General features: G+C 41.9%; 1 protein-coding gene across 1 annotated transcript; it reads left to right on the top strand.

The window, feature by feature from the left end:
* The first annotated feature begins 822 nt into the window (after nt 1-822).
* Nucleotides 823-27,487, top strand: CDR2 (cerebellar degeneration related protein 2). The gene is made up of 5 exons (XM_047087742.1): nt 823-976; nt 10,523-10,635; nt 23,963-24,111; nt 24,368-24,532; nt 25,581-27,487. The coding sequence occupies exons 1-5, from the start codon at nt 898-900 to the stop codon at nt 26,443-26,445; spliced, it is 1,371 nt and encodes a 456-aa protein (XP_046943698.1). The 5' UTR covers nt 823-897; the 3' UTR covers nt 26,446-27,487.
* The last annotated feature ends 439 nt before the right edge of the window (nt 27,488-27,926 follow it).

A 27,926-nucleotide genomic window follows, 5' to 3' on the forward strand; every position in this document is an offset into this window, starting at 1 on the left:
TCTCAGCGGGTTGAAGGCGAGAGTTCAGTTAATCAAGGAGAAGACAGCTAACAGCTGTCGACCGACCCTTAATTTCCCCAGATCAAGAAGAGCAAATCTGAGAGTCAAAAGGCCCCAAGGGCCAGCCGGGCAGCGGACCTCGGGCTCCCGGCACCCTTCGCGCCTCCGCTTGCACGAAGGGCGCCCCCACGACAACCGCCCACTGCTCTGAGGCCGGACTCCCGCCTCTCAAGCCCACGCACCCTATCCACTGGCTAACTGGCCGGCTGGACACCCGCCACAGGCGCCGCTGATGTCGCCACCTCCACAACCAGCACCCGAAACACTGGCCCAGGAACGACCCTAAACAGAAGGGAGGGCGGGGTCCTCGGCCGCACCCCTTCGCCTTTCCCCCGCCTTCTTTGTTTCTTCCGGAGTCGCCATTGGCTGCCTGCCCGCGAGACCGGGCGACCCGCGGGACAACGGTGAGACAGGATTGGACGACGTCACTGCCGCTCGGCCAGCGGCTCGCTCTCGATTGGCCGAGGAGCCGCCGGGGGTTTGAATCGCGGCCCCGGCCGGGGAGGGTTCTGCCAAAGTGCCACGTTGGGCCCGGCTGCGGCGTGAGGAGCCGGCTCAGGGCTCCGTCCCGGGCGTTCGCGCCTGGGCACCGGCCGTTGGGGCAGTTGGGCGGCACGAGTAGAGTCGGGAAGCCGGTCCGCGGCGTGCGCTGCGGGCCGCCCCGCGGCGGCGGCGGGGAACGGCTCCGGTCAGGCGGCGCCGCGGAGCCTGGGCGGCGGCGCGTCCCGCCCGAAGGCGGCTCTGGCTGAGGGCGGAGGGGCCGGCGGAGCGCCCGGGGCAGCGGCTGAGGCGGGACGGCGGCGGCGGGGGCCGCTGCCCCCGGAGGAGCCGGTCGAGATGCTGGCGGAAAACCTGGTGGAGGAGTTTGAGATGAAGGAGGACGAGCCGTGGTACGACCACCGGGACCTCCAGCAAGGTGAGGGCGCGGTCGCTCCCCGGGCGGGCGGCCTGGAGAGGGAGGCTCCCGGGTGCGAAACCGTTAAAAAGTTGGTTTCCCTGGCGGCTGGCGGACGTCAGGTGCGGGAATGTCCGGCGCTCACCTGGCGTGGGGACCGGGAGGGTGCCCAGCCCGCCGGGAGGCCGCTTCTGCTCAGTGACCCTCACCGTCCCTGCGTGTGGGGTGCTAACTGCGCCGGGCACCGCTGGGACCGCCTCCCCGGTTAGCGGTTGAATCCTCCCCGCGTTACCTGGAAGCTCCGTTTGCCCCTCCGCACCTCCAGGGGGACCCCCGGCCCACGCCCGGTGGGAGCTGCTGCAGGTGTTGGGGGTAGCAGTGCTGGGGGGCGGGAACGGTGCCGGGCCCTCCCATTTCATCCGCCCGACGCCTTACTTGGAGAGCAGCATCTCTTGTCCCCATTTCCCAGATGAGGAAAGCGAGGCTAAACCACCAAGTGACCTCCCCCAAGTCAAGCGTGGGGGCAAGAATTTTTGAACCCATACACTCACAACGAGGAGTCCTAGCTACTGCCCAGACCTTATCTCTCCTTTATCACCGGCTTACAGCTTCTTAAGTTGGGTGTCAGAAGGTTGAAAAACTTTTTTGCTAATGCATCGTACACCAGATGCCAAGTGAAAATGACTTGAGGCACTTCTGCCTCTGCCACTTCTCCTAGTTGGCATCTAGTTTTTTAGTTGCAAACAGGCTTTCAGATCTGGGCCTGCCTCGGATTTCTTGCTGAAGATGTCTCAAAGAAAAATGTTAAAGCAGCCTTCAGTTTGGAGGCAGTGCCCCCACCCTTTTTTGCATATTAATAGAGAGCATTTGCAATTAGGGAACACTTTTTGTGGATTTTTAACACTGATGCCCATTTAGTCTTCCCATCAAGCTATGGATACTGTTACTGGGGGAGATAGGATTCCACTCCGAACTTCAGAGCAAACTTTTTAACCAGCACACCGAATACTCCTTAGGAATTTTATCCAGGCATCTTCGGTTTCTGCAATTCTGTGCAAATCAACTTTCTCAGCTCTAAAACGGCACTGCAAATTAACATCTCATTTAGTTGAATATTAAATGGCGGTGATACTTGTTCATGCTAATCATTGAACTTGGGGTGGAGGTGGGGAAGGGTGTAGGCTTGAGTAGCTTGTACTTAGAAAAGGAAAACAAGACAAGCAACTCTTTTGAGAGGGGAGGTGGTTTTGTTCTTTCTTTTTCTTTTTTTTTTTTTTAAGTGTTTCGTGGACAGTCACTTGAACCAAAGTGGTTCACAAGCTCACTTACATAGTCCAAGCTATTCAGTGGCTATAGTGCATGATTTGCCATCATGTTCCCAATATCCACAAGGCAAATTTGTCTTACATTTTAACAAACCCGTTTTCAGAATTCCCCATAAGGATTGATGGCCTAGTTTGATACTTTCTCTAGGATTAATGAGTCAAATACTACACCATTGCAACATTTCCCTACGATACCTTAAGCAGTTTGTATAATTGAAGCTAAATATTTTTATTTAGCAAGCATAGATCTGTATAGGCCCTTATTTAAAAATCTAGCATAACACTGATCACAAAATAGAGGCTCAGTTTTAATATTTGGTGAACTGAGGCTCTCAAACTGTTTTCATGTCTCTCTTCCATCAGGTGCTTTTGTCCACACTACACTTTACACCCTGTGGGAAGTTGTTAAGAGCAGATTTAAGTTGTAATACTTAAATCTACAAGAAGCAAATGTAACATGTTGGGGTTACATGTGGAACTCTTTAACCTCTAACCCAAACAAAGTCATCAGATGTTCAAGTTTAATGAAACCTTAATGAGCACAGGTCTGAACCTCCTTAATGTCAGTTTGCATTTGGAATTTGTTCTCTGCTTTTCAGAAGACTTTCACATCTGTTATTACAGTGGACTTTGACAGCCCTGTATGTCATAACTAAGTGCGTGGGGGTAGGAATAGGTGTGAAATTGCAAAAGTCATAACTTACGAATAGGCCTGTAAAAGAATGACGTCTGCACTGTGAATAAAAGAATAGCTTTGTCCCAGTTTTCATTAAAAAAAAATTTTTTTAACATTTTTATTTATTTTTGAGAGACAGAGACCGAGCGTGAGCAAAGGAGGGGCAGAGAGGGAGATACAGAATCTGAAGCAGGCTCCAGGCTCTGTGCTGACACAGAGCTGGGGCTCAAACCCATCAACTGTGAGATCATGACCTGAGTCGAAGTCGGACACTTAACCAACCGACTGAGCCACCCAGGCGCCCCTGTCCCAGTTTTTAAAAATTATATATTAAAAAATACCTAAACTTCTAATGAATTTTTAAGTGTGTTAATTTCTGAAAAATTTATTATCTACTCTGTGCCAGGTATTCATCTAGGCACTGGGGCCACAAGATAGGATAGATAAGATCCTATCCACAAGATAGGATAGATAAGATCCTACCCTTGGAGTTGACAGTGTAGGAATCTGTTTACTAGAGAAGCCTGGAGATGTTGCCTCCTGGTGTGTGCCCAGCTACAGTGCCTGGTGCATGGTAGGCCCTTCGTAGATATTTGCTGCTAAATACAGTTTGGGAGCAAGTCTGTCCTGTTGAACAGATTGATAAACACATCTAGTGGGATTTTTATCAAGTGCGGACATTTATTTTTTTAACATCCTCATTAACTTTACTGAGCAAGCCTTGTTTGGAGAGAGCTCCTAAAACAACTTTTTAAGATCCCGTTCTCAAAGTCATTAAACTACAAATTTGTTTCCTTTAGTAATAGAAGTATTATTTAAGTAGATCGATCGTATCAAAGTTTGGTGGGGCATTCTTTTTTAAATTAAAATTGCAGAAAAATTCTAATCTCAGAAGGCTCTGGTCCACCATTTATACCTTGTTAGAAACATGTAAAGCTTGTGCAGGCAGAAGGAGAAAACCTTTGCTTTTACAGAACACTTTGATAAAGAGACTGTCTTTTGTCAGCGAGCTGAGTTGGCGCAGTAAGAATACTGACAATGATCTCTGTGGGTAAGATCCTTTCTGGGACAGCAGGAGCCTTCTGTGCAGGTAATGATGGTGCTTGCTTTGAAATGTGTGCCTGAGAACAAGGTGGAAAGACTTCAGAGACTAAGTTTTCTTTCAGTCCAACTGCTATTATAATTGTCATTTGGTGAGCTGTGCAAGCTTAGAATAACGCTTCAAGTTTCTACTATATGGATCAGCAAATGAAATCTTAGTTTAAAGGAATCCTTAGACTTCTGCTTCTTTTCATGATGAGTACGTTTTCCAAGTGCACAACTAATTTGCTGAATCATTGTTGAAGGGTCATTAAAACTGGCACCATCATTTTTCTTGATGTTTATATTCAGGCTTTTTTGCTTTCCCAATTATAGTAACGTTGGCAACAGGAGTTACACAGAAGCATCACCCAATGACGCATCTGATTTTGTAATAGGAAAAGCTTTCAGCCTTAATGTTGTTGAATTACTGCTGCAGTCTTCAGCTAACATGGGAATATGTTGTCCTCATGGTTCATGAAAAACTGAAGTCAATTAAAAATATAATAGCAGTGGAATTTAAAGGTTTCAGAATTCTGGAAGAAAGAGCCTTTAAAAAAAAATCACTCAGCTGCCAGAGGTAGTTTTGCTTAAGGCATAGGGCTGAGTAGAGTACCGGTTTAAACCTTACAGTTTATCTGTTAAAATAGATGATTATTATGTGCAAAGATTGATTAGTGAAAATATTAAACATATGAAGATACTGATAGGTTGTAATTCTCAAGCCTGCAGGAAATGTGTGGTATTTTTATTTATTATTTTTGATGTTTTATTTATTTTTGAGAGAGACAGAGACAGAGCACCAGCAGGTGAGGGGCAGAGAGAGAGAGGGAGAGAGAGAGAGAGGCAGACACAGAATGAGAAGCTGGCTCCAGGCTCTGAGCTGTCAGCACAGAGCCTGACGCGGGGCTCGAAACTGCGAACCATGAGTTCATGACCTGAGCTGGTGTCAGATATTCAACCGACTGAGCCACCCAGGTGCCCCAGTGTGTGGTATTTTTAGTGGCTGCCTAGATCAGCTCAGTAAGTTCAATAGGATTTAGAAAAGACCATCTCTTAATGAAAATCCTTATCGTAAACTAGAGATGATCAGGTGCATGAAGCTTCAAAATGATATTGTATCCTTTTGTGTCTTACTTTAAAATATAAGGACATTGAACATTCTCCCATTGCCCCCACTAATTATTTAGAAATGCTTCTTGGGCTTCCTGCCAGCTTTTGGCTTCTTATGGTTATGGAAGCCAGATGCTACACAACAGGAAATGAATTTTTTTTAGACCAAAAAAAGACCCTTGTCTTTAAACTAACAGATGAAGTAATATCCTATTATGCCGTGTGACTTCGCAGACACTTACTTGTAGTTGAGACTTGTTTTTGCCGGAATTCTATCCTAAACATCTATGAAATATTTAGGAGATTGAGACTTCAGGTTACCAAACCAGGTTGGGGCTTTGTTTAACTGGAAATAAGGATTGAGATAAGGGCAAGTCTCAAATTATTTTCTGCTTGCTGTTTACTGGAAGCGTGCTGTGCTTGACATCTCTTTCTGCAGCAGCAGGAGGAGAAAAGCTGCTCCTGGCTGCGTATTAAGTAGCAGGTAGTTTCATAAGTGAATGAAAGTAGTTGAAGATGGCCACAAGTTAGCCTTGATTCTGGAGGAGGTTTTGGCTCAGGTTTTGATCGCTAGTTAAGAACACCTTTGATGAGTCTCTGGTCCTTCCCAGTGAGGAATTACCACCTTACAACAGGCCAGGAGAGATTTAAGTAATGTCTAGGTAATGTTTATATGCTTTGTCTTTGATAAGCATGGTGGCTTCTTGGTGGGGGGGTGGGGGAGGGCTGTGTATACACATTACACACCCTATGAGTACAAAGCCTCTGCCAGCGGTACATAGTTCCTTCTGCATTTAGTGAAAACAAGATATTAACTTGCCTGGAGTTGTTATGTGATTTCACTGGCAGAACAGGCAGTAAAAGCCAAGTAGCTCAACTCTGGCTTCTCATCGCCATCTATAAAAACAAGTGAAAAGATTAAGTACCTCATAGAGGGAAATCTACTCTCCACCCGAAACAAAGAGGTGTGTGGGCCTCCTGGTATAAAGATGTGGAGTATGATGTAAGCGAAGTTAGAAGCTGTTGACAGTAGTTGCTGTTGTGCGGTGACTCACCATGTAGATTTGGTCAGTCAGGTAGCATCTTTGTGCTTCAGGTTGTTTCATTTGAAAATCTGGACTAAATACCTTGAAAAGATAGAAAGATTAATCTCTTAAGTGCTTTGAGCTGTTCGTAAAGTTCTGTGCCTTGCGAATAGAAGATGTTATTTCATGGACTTGTTATCTGAAGTCTTAAGTTCATTAATAGGCTTTTTAATATTTAAATCATGAGAAAATGTATTTTAACACCTATCTGCCAACATATATACTGTTTTATTATAAATGGGTGTAAGATGTTTTAAAATGAGCTGGAGTGGTGTCTGGGAGGTTTTGCTACTTTGTTTTTTCCTAATGAGGAAAAACTAATCAAGTAGAATACTAATTATGCACTCGAGTGGACAGTACCACATAACAAAAATTAATTGCTTTTCTTTTACCACTTTAGGTTAAATTTTAATGTCGATGGTAATGAATAAACATAAAAACTTGTCAACCTCTAAAAGTCAAGTTTTTAAAGGTTTTTGTTTGTTTTTTAGAGAGAGAGAGAGAGAGAGAGAGAGCGCACCAGAGGGACAGAGGCAGGGTGAGAGAGAATCTCAAGCAGGCTCCACACCCAGCACGGAGCCCAACGTGGGGTTCGATCTCATGACCATGAGATCCATGACCTGAGTCAGATGCTTAACCGACTGAGCTACCCAGGTGCCCCTAAAAATTAAAAAGCATATGTAGTGAGGTTCCCTGTTTTCATCATGAATATTGTTTTCATAATATTTTCTGACATTAAGTAAAGTGACTTTCCATCATACTTAGAGTAAAATTTAGACTGTCCCTACATGGGCTATAAGCTCTTGTATGCTCTGCCTACGGTCCAGCTTCATCTCTTCCCGCTCTCCCTCTCCCGCTTCTATCACACTGGCTTCTTGTCAGGTTGCAGACTGTGCCAGCTTCTTTCTTGTTGGAGTGCCTGTCTCACTTTTTTACTCCTCACTCTTCAAGCCTCAGCTAAAATATCCCCTCAGACTTTTCTTGTGACCTCTTTCTAAAATAGATCCTTTGTTCATGATCACCAAATCTATTTTTTTCCTCACACATCACATTCAATTGGTTGACAAATCTCTTTAGCTCCACTTTAAACCATATCTGGATTCCTACCCCTGTCTTCATCTCCTCCACTGTGGTCCAAGCCACCACCGTCTCCTACTGAGATGATTGCAGTATCCTCCTGTCACCCTGCTTCCATCTTTATCTCTTCAGTCTGTTCACACAGCAGCCACTCATCCTGTCAAAAGCCTTCACTGGGTTCCATTTTACTCAGAGTAAAAGCCAAAATCTTGACCTTCTTAGTTAGGTCCTATACCAGCTGGCCCGGCAACCTTGGAGCCCCTCTGACTTGTCACCCTCTTGCCCCTTATGCACACTTCGCTTCAGCCTCGTTAGCTCCAATTACACTTCCTCCCAGAGCCTTTGGCCTTGTTTTGTCTCTACGTGGAATGGTGGTCCTCTAGATTGATCTAGGTGGGTCATTTATTCAGTTCCTTCACACCTTAGTCCTTTTTGTTTTTTTAATATTTATTTTGAATAGCAAGTGCAAGTGGGCGAGGGGCAGAGAGATGGGGGGACAGAGGATCCGAAGCAGCTCCAGGCTCCCAGCTGTCAGCACAGAACCCGATACGGGGTTCTAACTCCAAAACCGCAAGATCATAACCTGAGCCGAAGTTGGACACTCAACCAATTGAGCTGCCTGGGTGCCCCCACATCTTAATTCTAATGTCACCCTGGTCGCGTGTTCATAAATTTCAACCTCCCACATCCACATTCTTCACATCCCCCTAACTCGATACATTTTTTCTCTTTAGCACTTACTGCTATCTTTTTTAAAAAAAATTTTTTAATGTTTATTATAGAGACAGAGAGAGACAGAGCATGAACGGGAGAGGGTCAGAGAGAGAGGGAGACACAGAATCTGAAACAGGCTCCAGGCTCTGAGCGGTCAGCACAGAGCCCGACGTGGGGCTCGAACCCACGGACCACGAGATCATGACCTGAGCTGAAGTCGGACACTTAACCGACTCAGCCACCCAGGCGCCCCAGCACTTACTGCTATCTATTTTATATTTTATCATGCTGTTTCTCCCAATAGAAAGAAGCTTCATGAGGGCAGGGAATTTTTTAGCTAAGTTCATTCTTCTATTCCTAATGTCCAGAACAGTGTCCGGTATTAATGAACGTATGCATGCATGTATGAATGAAAAGTGTTTATCACATTTGGCAAATTTATTTACTTATTTACTGTCTGACTTTTCCCATTCATCTCTTGGAATGTCAGGATAACAGGAACTTCATCCATCTTATTCACCATTCTGTAGCCAAAACTTGGCATAGTGCCTAGCAATAAAAACATTAATTTGTGAACCAATGCATACTAATAATACTTTGATTTTGTATGCAGCTTAGTTTCTGAAGTACTTCCTTATATATTATTTCATTTGGTTTTTATAATCTTACACTGATAGGACCATCATCTCTCTACACAAGAATACTAAGTGTAGGGACCTTTAAAGTCACTATATTGAAAGAGTTAACCTGGTAAATGGTAGTCAGAACTCGACCTCAGACCTTTCTACTCAGTTCAGTGCATTTCTCACTATATTGAAGGACCTCCCATGAAACTTACTATGCAGATAGGTGTTTCAGTTACTTATATTAGAACTATTGTCCATTTTAGTATCATTAAATTTTTTGTTTTGGGTATTGTGTATAATACAAACAAACCTTGTCTTAGGTACATATATGCCTAAGAAGAGAGAGAGTTGGAAAATTAGGTTTAAAATAGAAATATGGTAGGGCTCCCGGGTGGCTCAGTTGGTTAAGCGTCTGACTTGCGCTCACGTCTTGATCTCACAGTTGGTAAGCTCGAGCCCCACATCAGGCTCTGTGCTGACAGTTCAAAGTGCGGAGCCTGCTTTGGATTCTGTGTCTCCCTCTCTCTCTGCCCCTCCCCCACTCACGCTCTGTCTCTCTATCTCTTTCTCTAAAATAAATAATAAAACATTAAAAAAATTAAAATAGAAATATGGTTTGTGTTAAGTCAAAGTATAAGCTATGGACATGTAATTACCTTAAAAACTCACTGTGTTGCTTATCTGATGTGCTCATCTTGGAGAAAGACATGAAGAGAGGTAGAAAAAAATGAGAGACCTGGAGCAGGTATTATTATTGATGTTTTTTTTTTTTTAAGTTTATTTTGAGAGAGAGAGGGGGAGGGAGGGGCAGAGGGAGAGAGAGAATCCCAAGCAGGCTCCACAGTGACAGTGCAGGGTTCAAATCCACAAACCTTGAGACCATGATGACCTGAGCCAAAATCAAGTGTCCAATGCTTAACCGACTGAGCCACCGAGGCACCCCAGTTTTTCCCTTTTTTGACTTAATTTTAGTCTCCTTAGGAGTTCAGGATCTGTAATACATACTTTGCTTTGACAGATTCACAACAGCCAGATTTCATGGGAACTCTAGAAACTATTGAAAGATCTGCCTGTACTTTGGCGTAAAGATCTTCTAGAAGAAAGTAGACGATGATATGAATAAGTCCAGTCCATGAGCAAATAATTATTATGTTAGAGGTCACTGTGATGAATGATCATTTCTGAATGAATAAATACATCTCCATCTTACAAGTAAGGTATATAACAGTGTACATTACTGGATAGAGGAACCCAGTTCAACTGAATTTTAAATAGAACTCTGGTTTCTTTCTGTGCCATTTTTCCTTCCATTGGGATCTGACTGAAACTTTGTGTTGGGTTAGGTCCTGATTCATTCTTTAAAAAAATTTTTTTTAATGTTTTATTTATTAAAAAAAATTTTTTTTTTAACGTTTATTTATTTTTGAGACAGAGAGAGACAGAGCATGAACGGGGGAGGGTCAGAGAGAGGGAGACACAGAATCTGAAACAGCCTCCAGGCTCTGAGCTGTCAGCACAGAGCCCGATGCGGGGCTCGAACTCACGGACCGTGAGATCATGACCTGAGCTGAAGTCGGCCGCTTAACTGACTGAGCCACCCAGGCGCCCCTGTTTTATTTACTTTTGAGAGCAAGAGAGAGCACAAGTTGGGGAGGGGCAGAGATAGAGGGGGAGACACAAAATCCAAAACAGGCTCCAGGTTCTGAGCTGTCAGTAGAGAGTTCAATGTGGGGCCCAAACTCCCAGACCATGAGGTCATGACCTGAGCCACCCAGGTGCCCCTTGATTCATTCTTACTTTAGGCACTGGGTTATATACAAGGTTGAAGTGTGATCATTTGCATTATTGTGCTTGTTGACTTGTTGTGCTAGATCTCCAACTTGCTGCTGAACTTGGGAAGACATTACTGGATCGGAACACAGAGTTGGAGGATTCTCTTCAGCAGATGTACACAACCAATCAGGAGCAGTTACAGGAAATTGAGGTAATTTACTCATTAAGAGAGTTACGCTTTGAGGTATGGCCTGTTGCTGTTACTGTACCAATCATGTTCTGCACTTTCAAAGAACCATTGGAGAGGGTGGGGAGGTTGATTTCTATTTTCTTTATGCTTTCCCAACATAGAAGTCTGATGAAAGAAATTTCTCTCTTCACCCTTGGTAAAGTGTATTAGAAGTAAATGGTCCAGTATTTGCCAGTATGTGAAGCACAATAAAGTTGTCCATATTATACTTCATTTTTTACTTTTTTCTTTTAAAAAATGAATTATGCAATATTCCAGATATGCCAAGAGGTATAAGAATAATATAGTTAACAGCTATGTACCCACCACCCAGCTGAAGTAAAAATACCCACATTGTTGAGGCTCCCTCCTTGGTTACAGCCCCTCTCCTAACCACTGCCAAACTCCATCCTAAATTTGGGTTTAGATGGAAAAAAATTTAAATCATATTACCTGATTTCATAATATGTTTAAACTTCTTATGCCATTCAGGAGTGCCTGGGTGGCTTAGTCAATTAAGCATCCGACTCTTGATTTCGGCTAAGGTCATGATCTGACCTTTGTAAGATCCCAGCCCTAAGTCAAGCTCTGTGCTGAGCGTGGAGCCTGCTTGGGATTCTCTCTCTCTGCCTCTCTCTCTGCCCCTCCCCTGCTCGTGCTCACTCACTTGCAATCTCTCTTTCTCTCTCAAAATAAATAAGTAAACTTAAAAAAACAAAAACAAAAAAACCTTCTTGTGCCATTCAAAGAATTAATCAGGGACACCTGACTGGTTCAGTCAGTAGAGCATGTGACTCTTGATTTCAGGTCTTAAGTTTGAACCCCATGTTGTGGGTGGAGTTTACTTAAAAAAAATTAACCATAAAATAGATATTTCTTTCTCCCTGCTATGATCTTAATTTATTTACATTTTTAGTAGATTTAAAAAAAATTTTTTTAATGTTTTATTTATTTTTGAGACAGAGACAGAGCATGAACGGGGGAGGGACAGAGAGAGAGGGAGACACAGAATCGGAAGCAGGCTCCAGGCTCCGAGCCATCAGCCCAGAGCCCGACGCAGGGCTCGAACTCAACGGACCACGAGATTGTGACCTGAACTGAAGTCGGACGCTTAACCGACTGAGCCACCTAGGCGCCCCAATAGATTTTTTAAAATTAAAAGAGTACTTTTTCCTTTAGTTGAACAAACTAAAATGAAATACACTAGATTAAGGCTTTAAAAATGCAAGGTGCTGTCTTATAAATGGTCCCATTCTAGTAGCCCAGTTATGTGTAAGTCATGTGACTGTAAAGATGATAATTTTGGATATTAACCTGACAGTTGTCTGATTAGAATACTTTTCTCCATGCTCCAACCCCCCCGTATGCCCACCCTAAAAAGCTTTGCACTTAAATTACAATTCCTTCTCTTCAAATTGGTACATTAAAACCAGCACTCTTGTGTGAGTATAAAAGACCTTAGAACAGTGATCACGGGCGCCTGGGTGGTTCAGTTGGTTAAGTGTCCGACTTTTGATTTCAGTTCCAGTCATGATCTCACAGGTTCATTAGATCAAGCCCCACCACTGTGCTGATAGCAAGGACCCTGCTTGAGATTCATTCCCCCCCCCCGCCCCTCCCTCCCCCCGCCCCTCCCCAACTTCTGCACACTTGCTCACAAGTGTGCTCTCTCTCTCAATAAACAAGTAAATATTCTAAAAAAAAAAAACCAACCGTGATCAGAACTTACTGAGTCTAATTATATACTGAACCAGGTTCTAGAAACTCAAAGAAATAGAATTACATATAGTCCTTGACTTCTAAGCAATCAAAATTACACAAACTTCAATTTTTTAATACAAATAAATCTACCATCAAAACTAAGGCAAATTCTTAATCTCAGTATCCTTATTTTTACATAGTAGCCATAATTAAGATGTATATATACAGTAGATCTGCCTCTTCATCAGGATTTATGAATATAGCCAATAATGTGATTGGCTATGTGGGAAATACACTTTTATCATTCTAGGAAGGTGTATCTTGTAATGATATTAAAGGCACCAGCTGCCACTTTTAGCGCTTTTCTATATCAAAAGAGTGTAGAAGATGCCATACCCAAAATTAGATGTAATTACTGTACAGTTTGTCAGAAACCTAAAAATGCAGAAAAACCAGGCATTTTTTTGAAAGTTTATTTATTTTGAGAGAGAGGGAGCATGTGCATGTGAGTGGGGGAAGGACAGAGAGAGAGAATCCCAGAGAGAATCTTAAGCCCTGAATCTGACTCAGGGCTTGATCCCATGAACTGTGAGATTATGACCTGATCCAAAACCAAGAGTTAGGTGCTTAACCGACTGAGCCACCCAGGTGCCCTCCAGAAATACCAGAATAAATTTTTTAAAACTGTTAAAACTAGCCAAATGTACGTGCTCAAGGAATTCGTACTTGCTTTGTGTTGTAGACTTTGCTTTACAACTCATCAGAAGATGTCCTAGAGTAGTCTATGAAGTAGTCTATGAAGACTATCATATACTGTGAGATATGTCTATTAGTATTTGTGTAGAAGCATTTTCTTAATACACTGTATTGATGTTTTCTATGAAAAGCACCTGAATTCATTGTAACTGAATTCTATAACTGCTACTTATTTTAGAATATCTCCCAAGTATAGATGAAAAAAGGGTATTATTTGCATACTAAGAGAGTGATGCCTATTTGCTACCACTGTAGGAGATCACAAACACGATTGCTTTATGATCTAAGTTACTTATTTTCTACCTTTTTTTCCCTGTTGTATTGAGGAATATTAAGACAGATTGCTAACATTCTGAAAAAAAAAAAAATCCACCGATCTTTAAGATTCTCCAAATCTATAAGTAACACACTATACCATCTATTATTTTCTATAAGATGTTGCAAAGCATAATGGAAATGAACTACTCATACTCAGTTCACATCTTAATGGTTAAATAAATATGAAATTAAATACATGTATAAACTATTCAAATAAATTTAGCCTGGAGTATTCCAGAAATGTTTTCATGAATCTCTTGTTTCCATAATAGAGCATGCAGTCCTCTGGTTCTTAGATCCAAGAATTGTAGCTTTCAACATTTTACTCTTTATCCAAAGCTGTGTTTTGGCTGAGAACAACACTGTCATAGATTACTTCTCTGCCATTGCACTTGGCTTTCTTCTTTCTTTTTGTAAATCACTTTATGAAAGTCAATGGGGATGGGACAAAATGGGATGAAATGGCAGTGCTGGTTAAGCCCACTTAGCAGTGAGAGGACCCCCACAAACTGGCCTTGTTGCCTGCTCAGTTCACATCTGCTCCTGTGCAGACTTACAAATCACAACATAGACTTGAAATAGTCTAAAACAAGGTAGGCTTGATGTTCTTATAAAAGTAAGCGGGCAACCAAAGAGCCTAATTCCCTACTGAAAGGGAATTATGTGCCTCTTATCGTTGTAACCTTTAGGAACCCCCTAAACTTTATAAGGGCTCTTTCCTTAATTAAAACCTTCTATCAGTTTCTTTTTCTCTTTTAAGTAAACTTTTTATTGAAATACACATGCAGAAAACACAGATCCTAAATATATAGTTCAATGAGTTTTCATAAAGTAAACATATTAATACAGTCAATACCCAGATAAGAAATTAGAACATTATCAGCTCTGCCAGTTGTCACTGCCACTAACCAGCATTCTAACACCTAGATTAGCCTGTTTGAACTTTACGGCTCATACAGGTTTTTTGTTTTTTTTAATTTTTTAGCGTTTTGTTTTTTCTTTTTTTAGAGACCGTTAGCCAGGAAGAGGGGCTGAGGGAGAGGAAGGGAGAAAGTAAGAGAGAATATTAAGCAAGCTCCATGCTCATTGTGGGGCTTGATCTCATGAACCATGCCAAAATCAAGAGTTGGGTGCTCAAACGACTGAGCTACCTGGGTGCCCCCCACTTGGACACTTTTTTTTCTTAATATTTTTTAGTTTGTTGTTTATTTTTTAAATTTATGTAGTTTGTTTATTATTGAGAGAGAGCAGAAAAGAGTAAGCAGGGGAGGTGTAAAGAGAGAGGGAGAGAAAGAACCCGAAGCAGGCTCTGCACTGTCAGCACAGAGCCCAGTGTGGGGCTAGAACCCTGAACCATGAGATCATGACCTGAGCCGAAATCAAGAGTCGGATGCTCAACCAACTGAGCCACCCAGGTGCCCCCCACTTGTACAAGTTTTAAGCTAACTTTTCAGAATATTTATTGGGAGTTTTCCTGATTAGAAAAGTAATACATGATCATTTTTTGAAGTTAGTAAAAGGTGTAATTGAAAACCAGAAAGTCAGCCTTTACTCTACCCCCAGAAAAATTTGAAATGAGACAATCCATAAAAATAGTACTGGTACAAACTACTTAAAGTGGATAAACAATATTGCAGAACTGGTAATAATACTAGGATGAAATCCCCCAAACTGGACTCATTATAGACATTATAGAAATAGACAACTAAGAAACTGTCAAAGGGTATTTTGAAAGTAGAACTACAAATGTGCTCTCAAATACTCGGCAGGTTTCAAATAATCCTAGTAGAAATTGATCGGTATTCTTTTAGAGATTGTTATTAATTGTAAAAACGAAAAAATATTAAACTATTGAAAGTAATGATTGGCTTCAGAGATGCCTGCAGCCTGTGTCACTTGTATTCAGTGTTGATCTGCACAATAAGTTTTTCTCTCCTGGATGAGGGGAGGAGAGAGTACTTCAGAGAGTAATGAGATCTGACACCCTCAGACACAACTGGATTCTCTTCAAGATTCCTACAAACACGTAAGCAAGCCTACAGCCTTGTGTTTTGTTGCCTCTCTGCTTGGAAATCTGCATGATTCCCAACAGTGACAGGACTTGTCACTCCCACTCAAAGGTCTGACCTTCAAGGCATCCCTTCTTTCATCAAGAGGTTATGTCTTCCTTAGAAATTTTAAAGCATTTTATGCTTCCTTTACTACATTTACCAATATTCTATATATTATATTGACTGATTTGTTTCAGTCCCTCCTCCCCACACCCGTTTGTTTCCCTTTGCTGTTGCTGTGTTTATCCATGATAGATCATCAATAAATGCCTGTTGAAATCAGTATCTTAAGAGAGGACAGATAAACAGTTTGCAGTCCACTTCTGATGATTCCTAAGCTGTGGGTTTCCACCTCTGGAGATTTTTTTAAGAAGATGGAAGGAGCTCTGGCTTCAGCCTTAGAAGATTGAGGTTTAAGCCCTCAATTCTATGGCAAATAGCTAGAGACTTGAGGCATGTGAATTACTTCTCAGGTCCGGTTTGCTCCACTGTGTCTTGGTGATAAGAATGCTTGTACTCCATTGGTACAGACTTGTTCTGAGGGGATGAGATTATGTAAGTGTTTGCTTTTATTTTGGATGTAGAAATTGTTTCACAGTTTATCCATGTTTTAAGAATTTTAGTAATGAAAGAATCTTAATTCAGAAAAAAAATAAATCCTTTTCCATTACTGGAAAATTGATCTTAAAAACAAGCCAAGCTTTTAATAGATTATATTATAAATGGTTTTTATTTTCATATTCATGCCCTTTTTTTCCAACTTAAATTTCCTACAGGGGAAATAAAATATTTTAATCAGGGAAAAGAGGTTTTTCAAAGGTAATAAGAAATCTTTCTTCAGTATTGTAGAAGGTCATTTTGATTCTAAATTCAGAGGATTTGGGCTGTAATCCTTAGTATAAGGATAATCCCCAAAAAGCCAAATTTCCATTCCATTCCTTACGCATTTTTAGTTGGGGTTGTTGGTCTTTCCCTGCATTCTAGGTCGGGGTGCTACAATTGCAAATAGGTGTTAATATAATTCTGCTGGCCTTTCTTTTTTAAAGGGTTGCCTCAGTTGTTAAGGTGACCTGTTTTATAGCTTTTGTGCATAACCTGAACCTTGTACTCACAGTCAAGGTGACCTTCTATGTAAATTCCAAGACAGGCATGTGATCACTCACAGAACTTGAATGTTTATACTTTTGCCTATAAAATTAACATTTTTGCCTGTGATTTTGCTACTTTCATGTTCCCCTCCCAATGTTTTGCTTAAATGTCTCCCTTTCCACGGTTTAATATGGCAGATACTTTTGTACTTGAGCAGTTTTTGCCACTTGAATTTGGGGATCTTGGCAGTCCCATCAAATTTATTTGAGGTTGTGTATCAAAGATTCTGGATGGAGAAAACCAGAACATTAGTAGCATACCTGTGCCTTTAAATGAAGGTTAGAAAATGAGCTAACCTGGTTCCTTCTAGATTCAGAAAAAATTTGATAAAGCTAATTTGAAACTTGAGAGGCCAAGCATAAAGCATTATGCTCCACATAAATGGAGTCTGGATTCTCTAGCCCTATATGAGAACTTGCTGAGAGATCTATTAATTTTTCTTTTAAGTTGCTGACCAAGTTAGTTCAGACTTCTTTGTTAGGTAATCTGTTACAGATTCTTGGGGGAAGTAAAGGGCTTCTCTGATTAGTTTTGATTTAATAATAATAAGATTAAACTCCTACCATGTGAAAACAAGCTCCCTGCCATTCTTTAGATTGTTCTTAAAGCCAAATCCTCTAAGACCAAAACATCACAAGCTCTTTGTAAATGGTCTCATTGTGTTTTTATTACAGGTTGATATATCAAATGAGGGGGACTTATGGTAGCTTTTTTTTTTTTTAGCATGCTAGTCTTCCGCACCCCCCAGTGTGTGGTTTTACTGTCCGTAGTTTCAGTTATTGTGGTTAGCCCCTGTCCAGAAGCAGATGATCCTCTTCCTGATGGATGGTCAGAAGGTCACTATTAGCCCAACAGCTGTGTCACACTCCTGCGTCCTCTTGTGGGCATTTTATCACCTCCCATCATCACGAGAAGGTGGTACACGACTATGAGATATTTTGAGACCACATACTTCTGTTACAGTATATAGTTATAATTGTTCTATTTTATTATTAGTTACTGTTAATTTCTCACTATGCCAAATTTAAATTAAACTTCATCATAGGTATGCATGGATGTATAGGGAAAAAACGGTCGTATATTTAGGGTTTAGTACTAAACATGGTTTAGGCATCTGCTGGGGGTCTTTGAACGTGTATCCCCAGTGGATGAAGGGGGACTGCCCTAGCCTCTTTGTGCTTATTTGCGTATTTACTTGTTTCCTTTATGTTGGCCACAACTCTAATTTGAACATTATATCTTTAAAAGGGGTCAACAGCTTGGGGCCCACATAATAGCTGGTAGGAATTATAAAGGTCTTTCAGATTACTGGAAGGTATTCTTGCCACGGGAATAAATTAGAAACATCTATAAATGGAGCTAGAGAGGAGAGAATTAGTGGCTAACAGGGCCTTTTCCCAAGAGGGCTTTACCCAAGACCCTTCTCAAAATCTTTCAGTTAAGTGTCTCAACATTTCAGTGGCCCTAGTTGTGTAGAGAGCACAATCAGCTGTTGTCCAGAAGTCTAGAAATTGCTGTTTAGGGGCACTTGGCTGGCTCAGTTGGTAGAGCATGTGACTATTGATCTCAGGGTCTTGAGTTCAAGCCCCACAGTAAGAGTAGAGCCTACTTGAAAGAAAGAAAGAGAAAAGGAAGGAAGAGAAAGAAAGAAAGAAAGAAAGAAAGAAAGAAAGAAAGAAAGAAAGAAAGAAAAAGAAAAGAAAGGAAAAGAAATTAATTGACATTTAGCCAATGTATTTTTAGTCCCTACTGTGTGTCAGGAATTGTGCTGAATGAACTAGGTATACAGAAGAGGCTTTCCTTTTCAAGGAGGGTTAGAAAGACTGGACACTAACAACTATGCAATTTGGGTGTTTATTATTACATTGTTTTGAGGGAAATTAATAGGGTGCCTTGGGAAGGGGGCTGCTTTCGAGGGAGGGTTTGGAAAGGCTGCTGAAGAGGTTACGTTTGAACAGAGACCTAAATTTGTGCCATACTCGATGCTGAGCATGGAGCCTGCTTAAGATTCTCTCTCTCCCTCTGCCCCTCTCCCCCACTTGAGCTCTCTCTCTAAAATAGAAGAAAATAAAAAAAATTTATGTCATAGGTCCCTTTGGCTGTCTAGTGAGGTCTGTGTGATGATCCTCTTAAAATACATAGAGTTACAAAGGGAATCTGTTAGATTGAAATGCCTATCAAAACATTGAAAAAATAAATGTGTGATGTAGTGATAAGTTTCTTTATTAATACATTAAATACTAGGATCTAGGGGCGCCTGGGTGGCTCAGTCGGTTGAGTGTCCGACTTTGGCTCAGGTCATGATCTCACAGTTCGTGGGTTCGAGCCCCACATTAGGCTCTGTGCTGACTGCTTGCTCAGAGCCTGGAGCCTGCTTCAGATTCTGTGTCTCCTTCTCTCTCTGCCCCTCCCCCATTCACGCTTTGTCTCACTCTGTTTCTTAAAAATAAATAAATGTAAAAAAAAAAATTAAAAAAAATACTAGGATCTAATGTCGGACTAAAAACTGTAATTTCAAATAGTGATGAGTGTTACCAATGAATCAAGATTTCTGCAGCCTCTCTGACATGATATGAAAATGTCTGTGATTTCTATTGGTGATGAAGTCCTAGGTGCCCTGTCCTACTACTGATGGCTTGCTGCCTCCATTCAAAATCAAAGGGAATGCTAAATTTCAGTTAGAAGTTAGAGAAAATGAACACGTAACTTCTCTTTCATCCAAGTTCACAGACCCTCTCAATTCTGTGTGAGGACCCCATGTTAAGAACTGCTGGATTAGATGGAGCCAGCAGGAAAAACACATCCTTAAAGAAGGGGGAGCTTGCTTAGAGTAAGGCAACTCTGCATTTTTAAGGTAAATGTGTGAAATAAGGAAGAATCAGTAGCTTCCCGGTGAAACTGGAAAAACCATTTAAGAGACAGTTGGGAAAATATTAATACTGAAACATAAATAGTTGATAGTAAGGGATTATTGGGGTATTTAGGTATGGTTAAATTGTAGTTAAAATGGTTCTCTTAGAAATACATGAATCTGTATACCTCAGTTAAGATGTCTTGGATGTGTGGGGTGCCTGTGTGGCTCAGTGGGACAAGCGTCTGACTGGATTGCAGCTCAGGTCATGGTCTCGTGGTTCGTGGGATCGAGCCCAGTGTCAGGCTCTGTGCTGACAGTGCAGAGCCTGCTTGGCATTCTCTCTCCCTCTCTCTCTTTTTCTCAAAAGAAATAAGCTTAAAAAAAAAAAAAAGGCTGTCTTGGATTTGCTTAAAATGATTGGAGATGAGAGTAGAAAAGTAGAGGTGTGACAAGACTGATAACTGTTGAAAGTGGATGATGGATAGATGGAGCCTCATTAAGCCATTTTTCTGCATTTATATGTTTGAAATTATCCATAATAAAAAGCTTTTTATTTTGTTAAATTTTTTTTTCAACGTTTTTTATTTATTTTTGGGACAGAGAGAGACAGAGCATGAACGGGGGAGGGGCAGAGAGAGAGGGAGACACAGAATCGGAAACAGGCTCCAGGCTCCGAGCCACCAGCCCAGAGCCCGACGCGGGGCTCGAACTCGCGGACCGCGAGATCGTGACCTGGCTGAAGTCGAACGCTTAACCAACTGCGCCACCCAGGCGCCCCTAAAAAGCTTTTTAAAGGTAGATAAAATTAGCCATCTGCAAAGAGTCAGTACTTGGGTGGACTAAGAATTTAGGCAGCAGCACTCAAGGTGAAGACACCTCATACATTATTTCCCGGAAGTATGGTAAAAAATGCTGCTGCAGCAGTTTAATACAGCTTCATCTTTGTGGAGCGCTCCAACTAAAACAAGTCCTAAGGAGGGAGGCGGTAAACGGTGAGCTTAAGAATCACTGTTGATCTAAGTGAATGCTGATGCCTCCCGGACCCAAGAGAAAGAGACATTAGGTTAGGGGAGGGGGGAGACCTCCAGGATTTTCCATGTCCAAGAACAACATTCCTCTAGTAAGTGTGATCCATGGACCACTCGTACTAATATCACCTGGGGTTTTTGCTAAAAATGCAGAATACTGGCTCTGCCCCAGTCTCACTGACTCAAAACTTTAGGGGAAAGGGGCCCAGGTTCCTATAGTTTAATCCCCCAGATGAATCTTAACACATGTAAAGTTTGAAAACTAACTGTAGGTAGAGATGAGAATACCTTTTATCGAGCAGTTGTACCATATGCCAGATACCACGCCAACCCCTTCACATTCTTTTTAATCTTACAGCAACCCTTGTGAGGTAGGTGATGAGGAAATCTCACCTCAGAAGAATTAAGCTACTTGCCAAAGGTCACCTGGTTAAAAGTGGTAAAGTGTAACTTCAAATTCTGACCCCAGAGCCTATGCTTTTAGCTATGGCAGCCTCCCACCAGGCTCTTTTCGCTGATCCAATGCCCACCACAAGATTTCTGTGAGAATTGAAAAAATTACAAAGCAGATGTGTCCTACAGAGGATGTGAATATTCTAGTCACCGGGCAGAGACCGCTCCTATGGTAAATTAATACTTAGTGTCTGGTCTATGTGTTACCTTTTTTTCAGGTTGTTGTGAATCCTCCCAAAGAATACTTAAGGCCTCTACTTGATATAAAAGCGGCTTGCAAAATTTCTGTAGCTATTGTATGTATTCCTGTATTCTAAACCTTTGTTCCTAAGAGATTGAATACCTTCCCTTCATTGACGGGACCTACTAGGACATTGCCAGCCAGAGGGCAGGGTTAAGGCCCGACTCCTGGAGAAGCTGGTGGGGGTGGAGGGAATGAAGAATAAACACAAGCTTTTACAGGGACTGCTCTGTGCTCACTTACCTTATTTAATACTTCAAGCCCTACAAGATAGGTTAGTAACCGATCCACAGTTCCTTATTTTCAATTCCAAACCCAAAAGGCTCTGTAAAATAAGATTTTTTTTCTTAAGTTTACAGCAGATTCATTTGGCAGCAAACTCTGAGCTAAACTGCTGTGAGGCTGTTTTATGATCCTTATTCATACTTTTTGATGCAGAAATATTAATGCTCAAGGGGTGCCTGCCTAGGTGGCTCAGGTCATGGTGGTTTGGGAGTTCTAGCCCTGCATAGGAGCCTGCTTGGGATTCTCTCTCTCCCTCCCCTCTCTCTGCTCCTCCCCCATTTGCACTCTCTCCCTCTTTCAAAATAAGTAAATAAACTTTAAAAAAAGTTTAAAATATTAGTGTTCAATTATAGGGTGCTGCCCATACCTCACTGAGGATGTTATAAAGTGTATGGTGTGTGTGCCATGTTGTTCTAAAATTTAAATAATTTTCTAAAACATTTTTGGCCCCAAGAGTTTCAGATGAGAAAGTTGAAGTTAGGAGAGTTAAGTGTTTTCTCAACACCTTGCTACCAAGTTATATAATTAGATATAAAAAGGTCACATAGGGGCACCAGGGTGGCTCATTCAGTTAAGCATCTGACTTCCGCTCAGATCATGATCTCCCAGTTCATGAGTTCGAGCCCCATTTCAGGCCCTGTGCTGACAGCTCAGAGCCTGGAGCCTGCTTCAGATTCTGTGTCTCCCTCTCTCTCTCTCTCTGCCCCTCCTCTGTGTGCTCTCGCGCACACTCTCTCAAAAATAAACAACTAAATTAAAAAACAAAAAGGTCATTTATGCTTTGTTTTTCAACTTTGCCACATGGTCGTTTAAAGAGCCCACTGAAAATCATTGAGCACGTTCTTTGAAAGAAATCTATCAGCTCTGCAAATACATTTGTACAGTTGACCCTTGACAACACAGGTTTGAACTGCATTGGTCCATTTACACAAGAATTTTTTTTTATAAATACAGAACAATACTGTAAAAGTATTTTCTCTTATCATTTTCTTTACATTTTCTCTAACTTCATTGTAAGAATATAGTAGATAGTATATACAACAGACAAAATATGTGTGTTAATCAACTGTTGTCAGTAAGGCTTCTGTCAACAGGCTATTAAAGTTTGGGAGAAGTCAGAAGTTATACACCGATTTTCAACTGTCTGGGGGTCGATGCCCGAAACCCCTGTGGTGTTCAAGCATCGACTGTATAGTTGTATAAAAAGCCCAAGAAAAGTGTTTTTAAGGTCCATTTAGAAAGCAGTCTTAGCTGTACCAGAATAAATAATCTGGTAATTTTTTTATGAGTGAGGAGGATTGTAGTGATAACTTTTCTCACAGCATTAAAAATAACAAGAGTCTTTGAATCCTAGTAAGCTAAATATCTCTTTCTGCTTAAATCAGTGTTATTTTCCCTATTTTTTGGTCCAGGATAGCTCATTTAGAGAAGAAAATTTGATTTTTTTCCAAGCAAAAAATCATCTAACGTTCTCTAAAGAGAGAAAAAATACATGGTCTTTTTGCTTAAACATTGATCATGCGTTCCATACTTTTTTCTCTTGTGGGATTATCAGGCTCCCTATAGATTTTCATGTCGAATCTTAATTTTATGTATGTATTGTGCTTTGTAAGCATAGATCAGCCTTATATGATAAATAGGATGTTGGTAAGCATTAGGGGAAGTAAACATATAAAGGATGGCCTATGTTTATTTCCTCTTAGATAGGTACTTTAATTGGGATTTAAAGTTTTTTTCATAAAATGAACCTGTAGTATTGTGGCATAATAAAAATCATAGATTTGATTTTGTCTCCAGTTCCTGGCACAGAGCTTCTAAAACCCTTGGAATTTCCTGAGTGATAGGATGGGAACTGGTTGCCAGAAGGAACACACCCATGTTATTAGAGGGTTAGAACCATCAGTCCAACCCCCAACCTCTGGGGAGGGGACTGGGGCTGAAGATTGAGTTCAGTCACCAATGCCAGTGATTTAATCAGTCATGCCTATGCAGTGAAGCTTCAGGAAAACCCTGAAACCAGAGCACATCGATGTGCTGGGAGGGCGATGTGTCTGAAGAGGGCGTAGAAGCACCACTCTGCACCCCCATACTTTGCCCTATGCATCTCTCCCATGTGCTCTTCCTGAGTTGTTCTCCTTTAAAGCAGTCAGTGTAAATACAGTGATTTCCTGAGTTCTGTGAGTTGTAGTGAATTACTGAACCTGAGGGGAGGTCATGGAAACACTCATATTTATAGCTAGTTTGTCAGAAAGAAGTACAGGTGGTTTCTGAGCCTTGCAAATGGTGTCTGAAGTGGGGCAGTTTCATGGGACTGAGCCCTTCCTAACCTGTGGGGTCACTACAGGAAGGTAGCGTCCGAATTGAATTGTAGGCTACCCAGTTGGTGTTAGCGAATCAGAGAATCGGTGTTGGGACGCCGCAGGTGTTTTATCTGCCTAGTGTGTCACCTGGTCACAATCATCTTCTCTTACAGTATCTGACCAAGCAGGTGGAGCTCCTACGGCAGATGAATGAGCAACATGCAAAAGTTTATGAGCAATTAGATATAACAGCACGGGAACTGGAAGAAACCAATCAAAAGCTAGTTGCGGACAGCAAGGCCTCACAGCAAAAGATTCTGAGGTAAATTTTCTAGAATCCATTGAGGAAGCCCTAGGGTAAGTCATTTAGTATAAACTAGAATAGAACTTGCACATAGAGGGTTTGGGTCAACACGGGGTATGGTTTAACTTAATTCTTTATGGAGAATAGAGATTAAGTAGAAGTCCTTTCCAATTAAGAAAACCCAGTTTGAGTGGCTGGCGACTAATCTCTCCTCACTGCTTATGCCCTTAATTTAATATGACAGCAGCAAATGGCTTCTATCTGTTCCTCACAGTCTGACTGAAACCATCGAATGCCTACAAACCAACATTGACCACCTCCAGAGCCAAGTGGAGGAGTTGAAGTCATCTGGCCAAGGAAGAAAGAGCCAGGGGAAGTGTGACCAGGAGAAATCGGCACCCAGATTCTCGTGTCTGAAGGAACTCTACGACCTCCGCCAGTAGGAGCCTGCCTTTCTTTGGCATTTATGAGCAGGGGGACATCTCATGTCAGGGACACATACTGGATCCCAGTAGATTAAAAGTACCCTTTTAAGAAACGCCACTGGGTTATTAGACCACCAGTGGTTTGAACAAAACCACTTAACTTAAACATATGATGGATAGAGTTCTTGAGTCTTGGTAATTCTGCAAAAGCTTATTTTTGGAAGTCTTGGGAGTGCTCACTTCAGTGCTTTTCATGTGTTAAGTCTTCATTTAAATTAAGGTGCAGTACTTGTGATAGACTACAGATTTGGGGGCTGTACCTCACATTAGGGTGCAAAAAATTGAAATGTCAAAACAAGGTTTTTGCCTACAGAAATGCCTTTATAATTTAGAGTTAAGAGACTGAATCTTTAAGGACTATTTCTTGAGCACCTATTGTATGGCAGGTGCTATGCCAGACATGAGTGGTGAGCAAAATAGACACCATTGCTCCTGCCCTCACACTTTCAGGGAGGGGCAGATACAATCATCACAAAGATAAACCCAGTTACAAGTTGCCCAGGACCCTACGCAGGAGAGAGACCAGCTTCTGCATTTTGGTAGTTTTCAACCTTGACCCTTCATCAAATCACTTTGGAGTTTTTCAAACTGCAATGACAATGAGGCCCTTAGGCCTAAATTAAAATCTCTAGATGCAGGTAAAAAGCTGTCCAGATGATTCTGATGCACAAAGTCGAGAACCACGGGGCCATTCTAATTTCCTTGAAAGGTATCCATCATACTGCTGGGCTTTGAGAATAGGTGTTCTGAAGTACTTTTAATGGTTAAAAAAAAAAGTCACAAAAATTATGTTTTCTTACATGTGTTTATTTGCCAGCCTTACATAATTTCGTGTTAGCCACTGCCCTAGTATGGAATAGGCAAATAAATAAATAAATAAATAAATAAATAAATAAGATAACTGTCAGAGTTCCTCAAAAATACTTAGTTGGAAAAAAAAATCAATCTCTTTTCATTCCTAGTCAACCTACATAATATATTCTTTCAACATTTTTCTCCTAGACACTTTGTGTATGATCATGTGTTTGCCGAGAAGATCACTTCCTTACAGAGTCAGCAAAGCCCCGATGAGGAAGAAAATGAGCACTTGAAGAAAACAGTGACGATGCTGCAGGCCCAGCTGAGCCTGGAGCGGCAGAAGCGGGTGACGATGGAGGAGGAATATGGGCTTGTGCTGAAGGAGAACAGTGAACTGGAACAGCAGCTGGGAGCCACGGATGCCTACCGCGCTAGGGCGCTGGAGTTGGAGGCCGAGGTGGCCGAGATGCGGCAGATGCTGCAGTCGGAGCATCCATTCGTGAATGGCGTTGAGAAGCTGGTGCCGGACTCTCTGTTCACCCCTTTCAAAGAACACAGCCAGAGCCTGCTGGAGGAGCTGTTCCTGCCTTTGCCAGAAGCACACAGAAGGCCTCTTAAGCGCAGCAGCAGCGAGACGGTGCTGAGCAGCTTGGCCGGGGGGGACATTGTGAGGGGCCACGAGGAGACCTGCATCCGGAGGGCCAGGGCTGTGAAGCAGAGGGGCATCTCCCTTCTGCATGAAGTGGACACTCAGTACAGCGCCCTGAAGGTGAAGTATGAGGAGTTGCTGAAGAAGTGCCAGCAGGGAGAGGACTCCCTGTCCCACAAGGCTGTGCAGACCCCCAGAGCTCTCGCCAAAGACCTGGCGGGGACCAACGCCCAGCCTGAGCTGGGCACCAGCGGCTGGGAACCAGCCTCTGTCACCCCAGAGCCCGTCAGTTCCCCCACCACCACAACACCTCCGGAATACAAGGCGCTTTTTAAAGAGATCTTTAGCTGCATCAAGAAAACAAAGCAAGAAATAGATGAACAGAGAACAAAATACCGATCTCTCTCCTCTCATTCCTAATTCAACCTCCAGCTCTACTACTAATTTGCTCGATTCCTTTCACCTCTCTCTCCCACTCCGACCGGTGTCTGTAAACCCCATGGCCACGTGGCTCATGACGTTTGCCTCGCTGTCTTGCTTACTAAGCAGCCAACAGCAGGGAACGAAGGTGGCTGCTGGTGTCAGTTCTATAACCCGGTTCCGTTTAAGCTCCTCAGGAAATCCCGTGACAACCTGGCCTCTGGCTGGCGCACTGATTTGTGTTGTGATTCCTTGAAAAGCCCCAGAACCAGTGGAGGGATAGATGTGTGTTCCTAGAGAAGTAGGCCTGGAGTCCCTATATATGTAGTATATAGAGAGTGTATAGTATACTGGGGAAAAGGGCAGAGTTGAAACAAAACTAAGGCGACTCCTACTGCCTCCTCGCTTCTCAAAACTGTAGGAGTCAGATGGCTGCCAACCTGAAATGGCTTCATAAACACTGTTGTATACTGTGAACTCGTTAAGAAGAATGTCCAGGAGAAAGCAGGGTCTAATCCAAAATCAATGGCATTAAAAAATACTCCAAGCCTTGAGTTTGGTTACATCTGCTACCAGTTGAGCTGTGACTGACAAGGAATCATAATATGTCTAAATCCAACTGATACCAAACTGAAAGGCAAGCTCTGGTTTGACCTTTGCTGTTACCATCTTGCTAGCTTATGAGCATAGGCCCTGGAGGGCCCCACCCCCACCTTCAGATGTTTTTACTCAAAGCTATAGTGGTTAGCATAGGCAAATATGTAAATCATTCTTAAAGTCAGACTAAAAAAGCAAGATCAAACCCCTCACTGTGTTGTCCAAGCTGGCTAAGCTGACAGCCACAGGCTGCCCTTGTTCAGTTCCTGTTGTTCCTATAAATGTTTTTGACTTGCTGCAGAAATTCCCATTTGCTACTTTATTAAACAGTATTGTTCTTTGGGAGTCTACTCATCCTCTCACTTTGCATACTTTTAATTTAAAACTATTTAAGAGACTGAAGTTCCACTTACTGTATATATTTTTTCTAAAAACCAAATAAAACTACCTGTGAAAATGAACAAATGGATCACTTGCTTATTTTAAGCTGAAGCCATTTTAATGTTCTAACCAACTTCCATTTTTTTCTTCCAACAGATATCTCTGAGATTTGATAATGATTTTTTAAATTTCTATTCCCTGTTCTTTGGGATTCTTATGTTAATGTGTTCACTAGAATTACTATATGATTGAAAAATATTTTCAAATGTATATACCTTATATAATCACAAGTTTAGAAATGTCAGACCTGGTTCTGAATTAATAGCATTTGACTCAAAACATTTGATTATTCAATCCTAGGAAAGACTTAACAATATTTAAAAACTAAAGTGAGCCCTGAATCTGAATTTTGCTTTTGGATTATTTAAAAAGGGGTAAAATCCTCTTTTGAGACAGCACAAAGAGTTTGTGAAGTAAGTCATCTTGTTGTCCTGACCTCCCAA

Source organism: Lynx rufus, unplaced genomic scaffold (genome assembly GCF_022079265.1).
Source record: "Lynx rufus isolate CCGP_SWC_20201006 ecotype Redwood Valley unplaced genomic scaffold, mLynRuf1.p SCAF_23, whole genome shotgun sequence".
Lineage (NCBI taxonomy): Eukaryota > Metazoa > Chordata > Mammalia > Carnivora > Felidae > Lynx > Lynx rufus.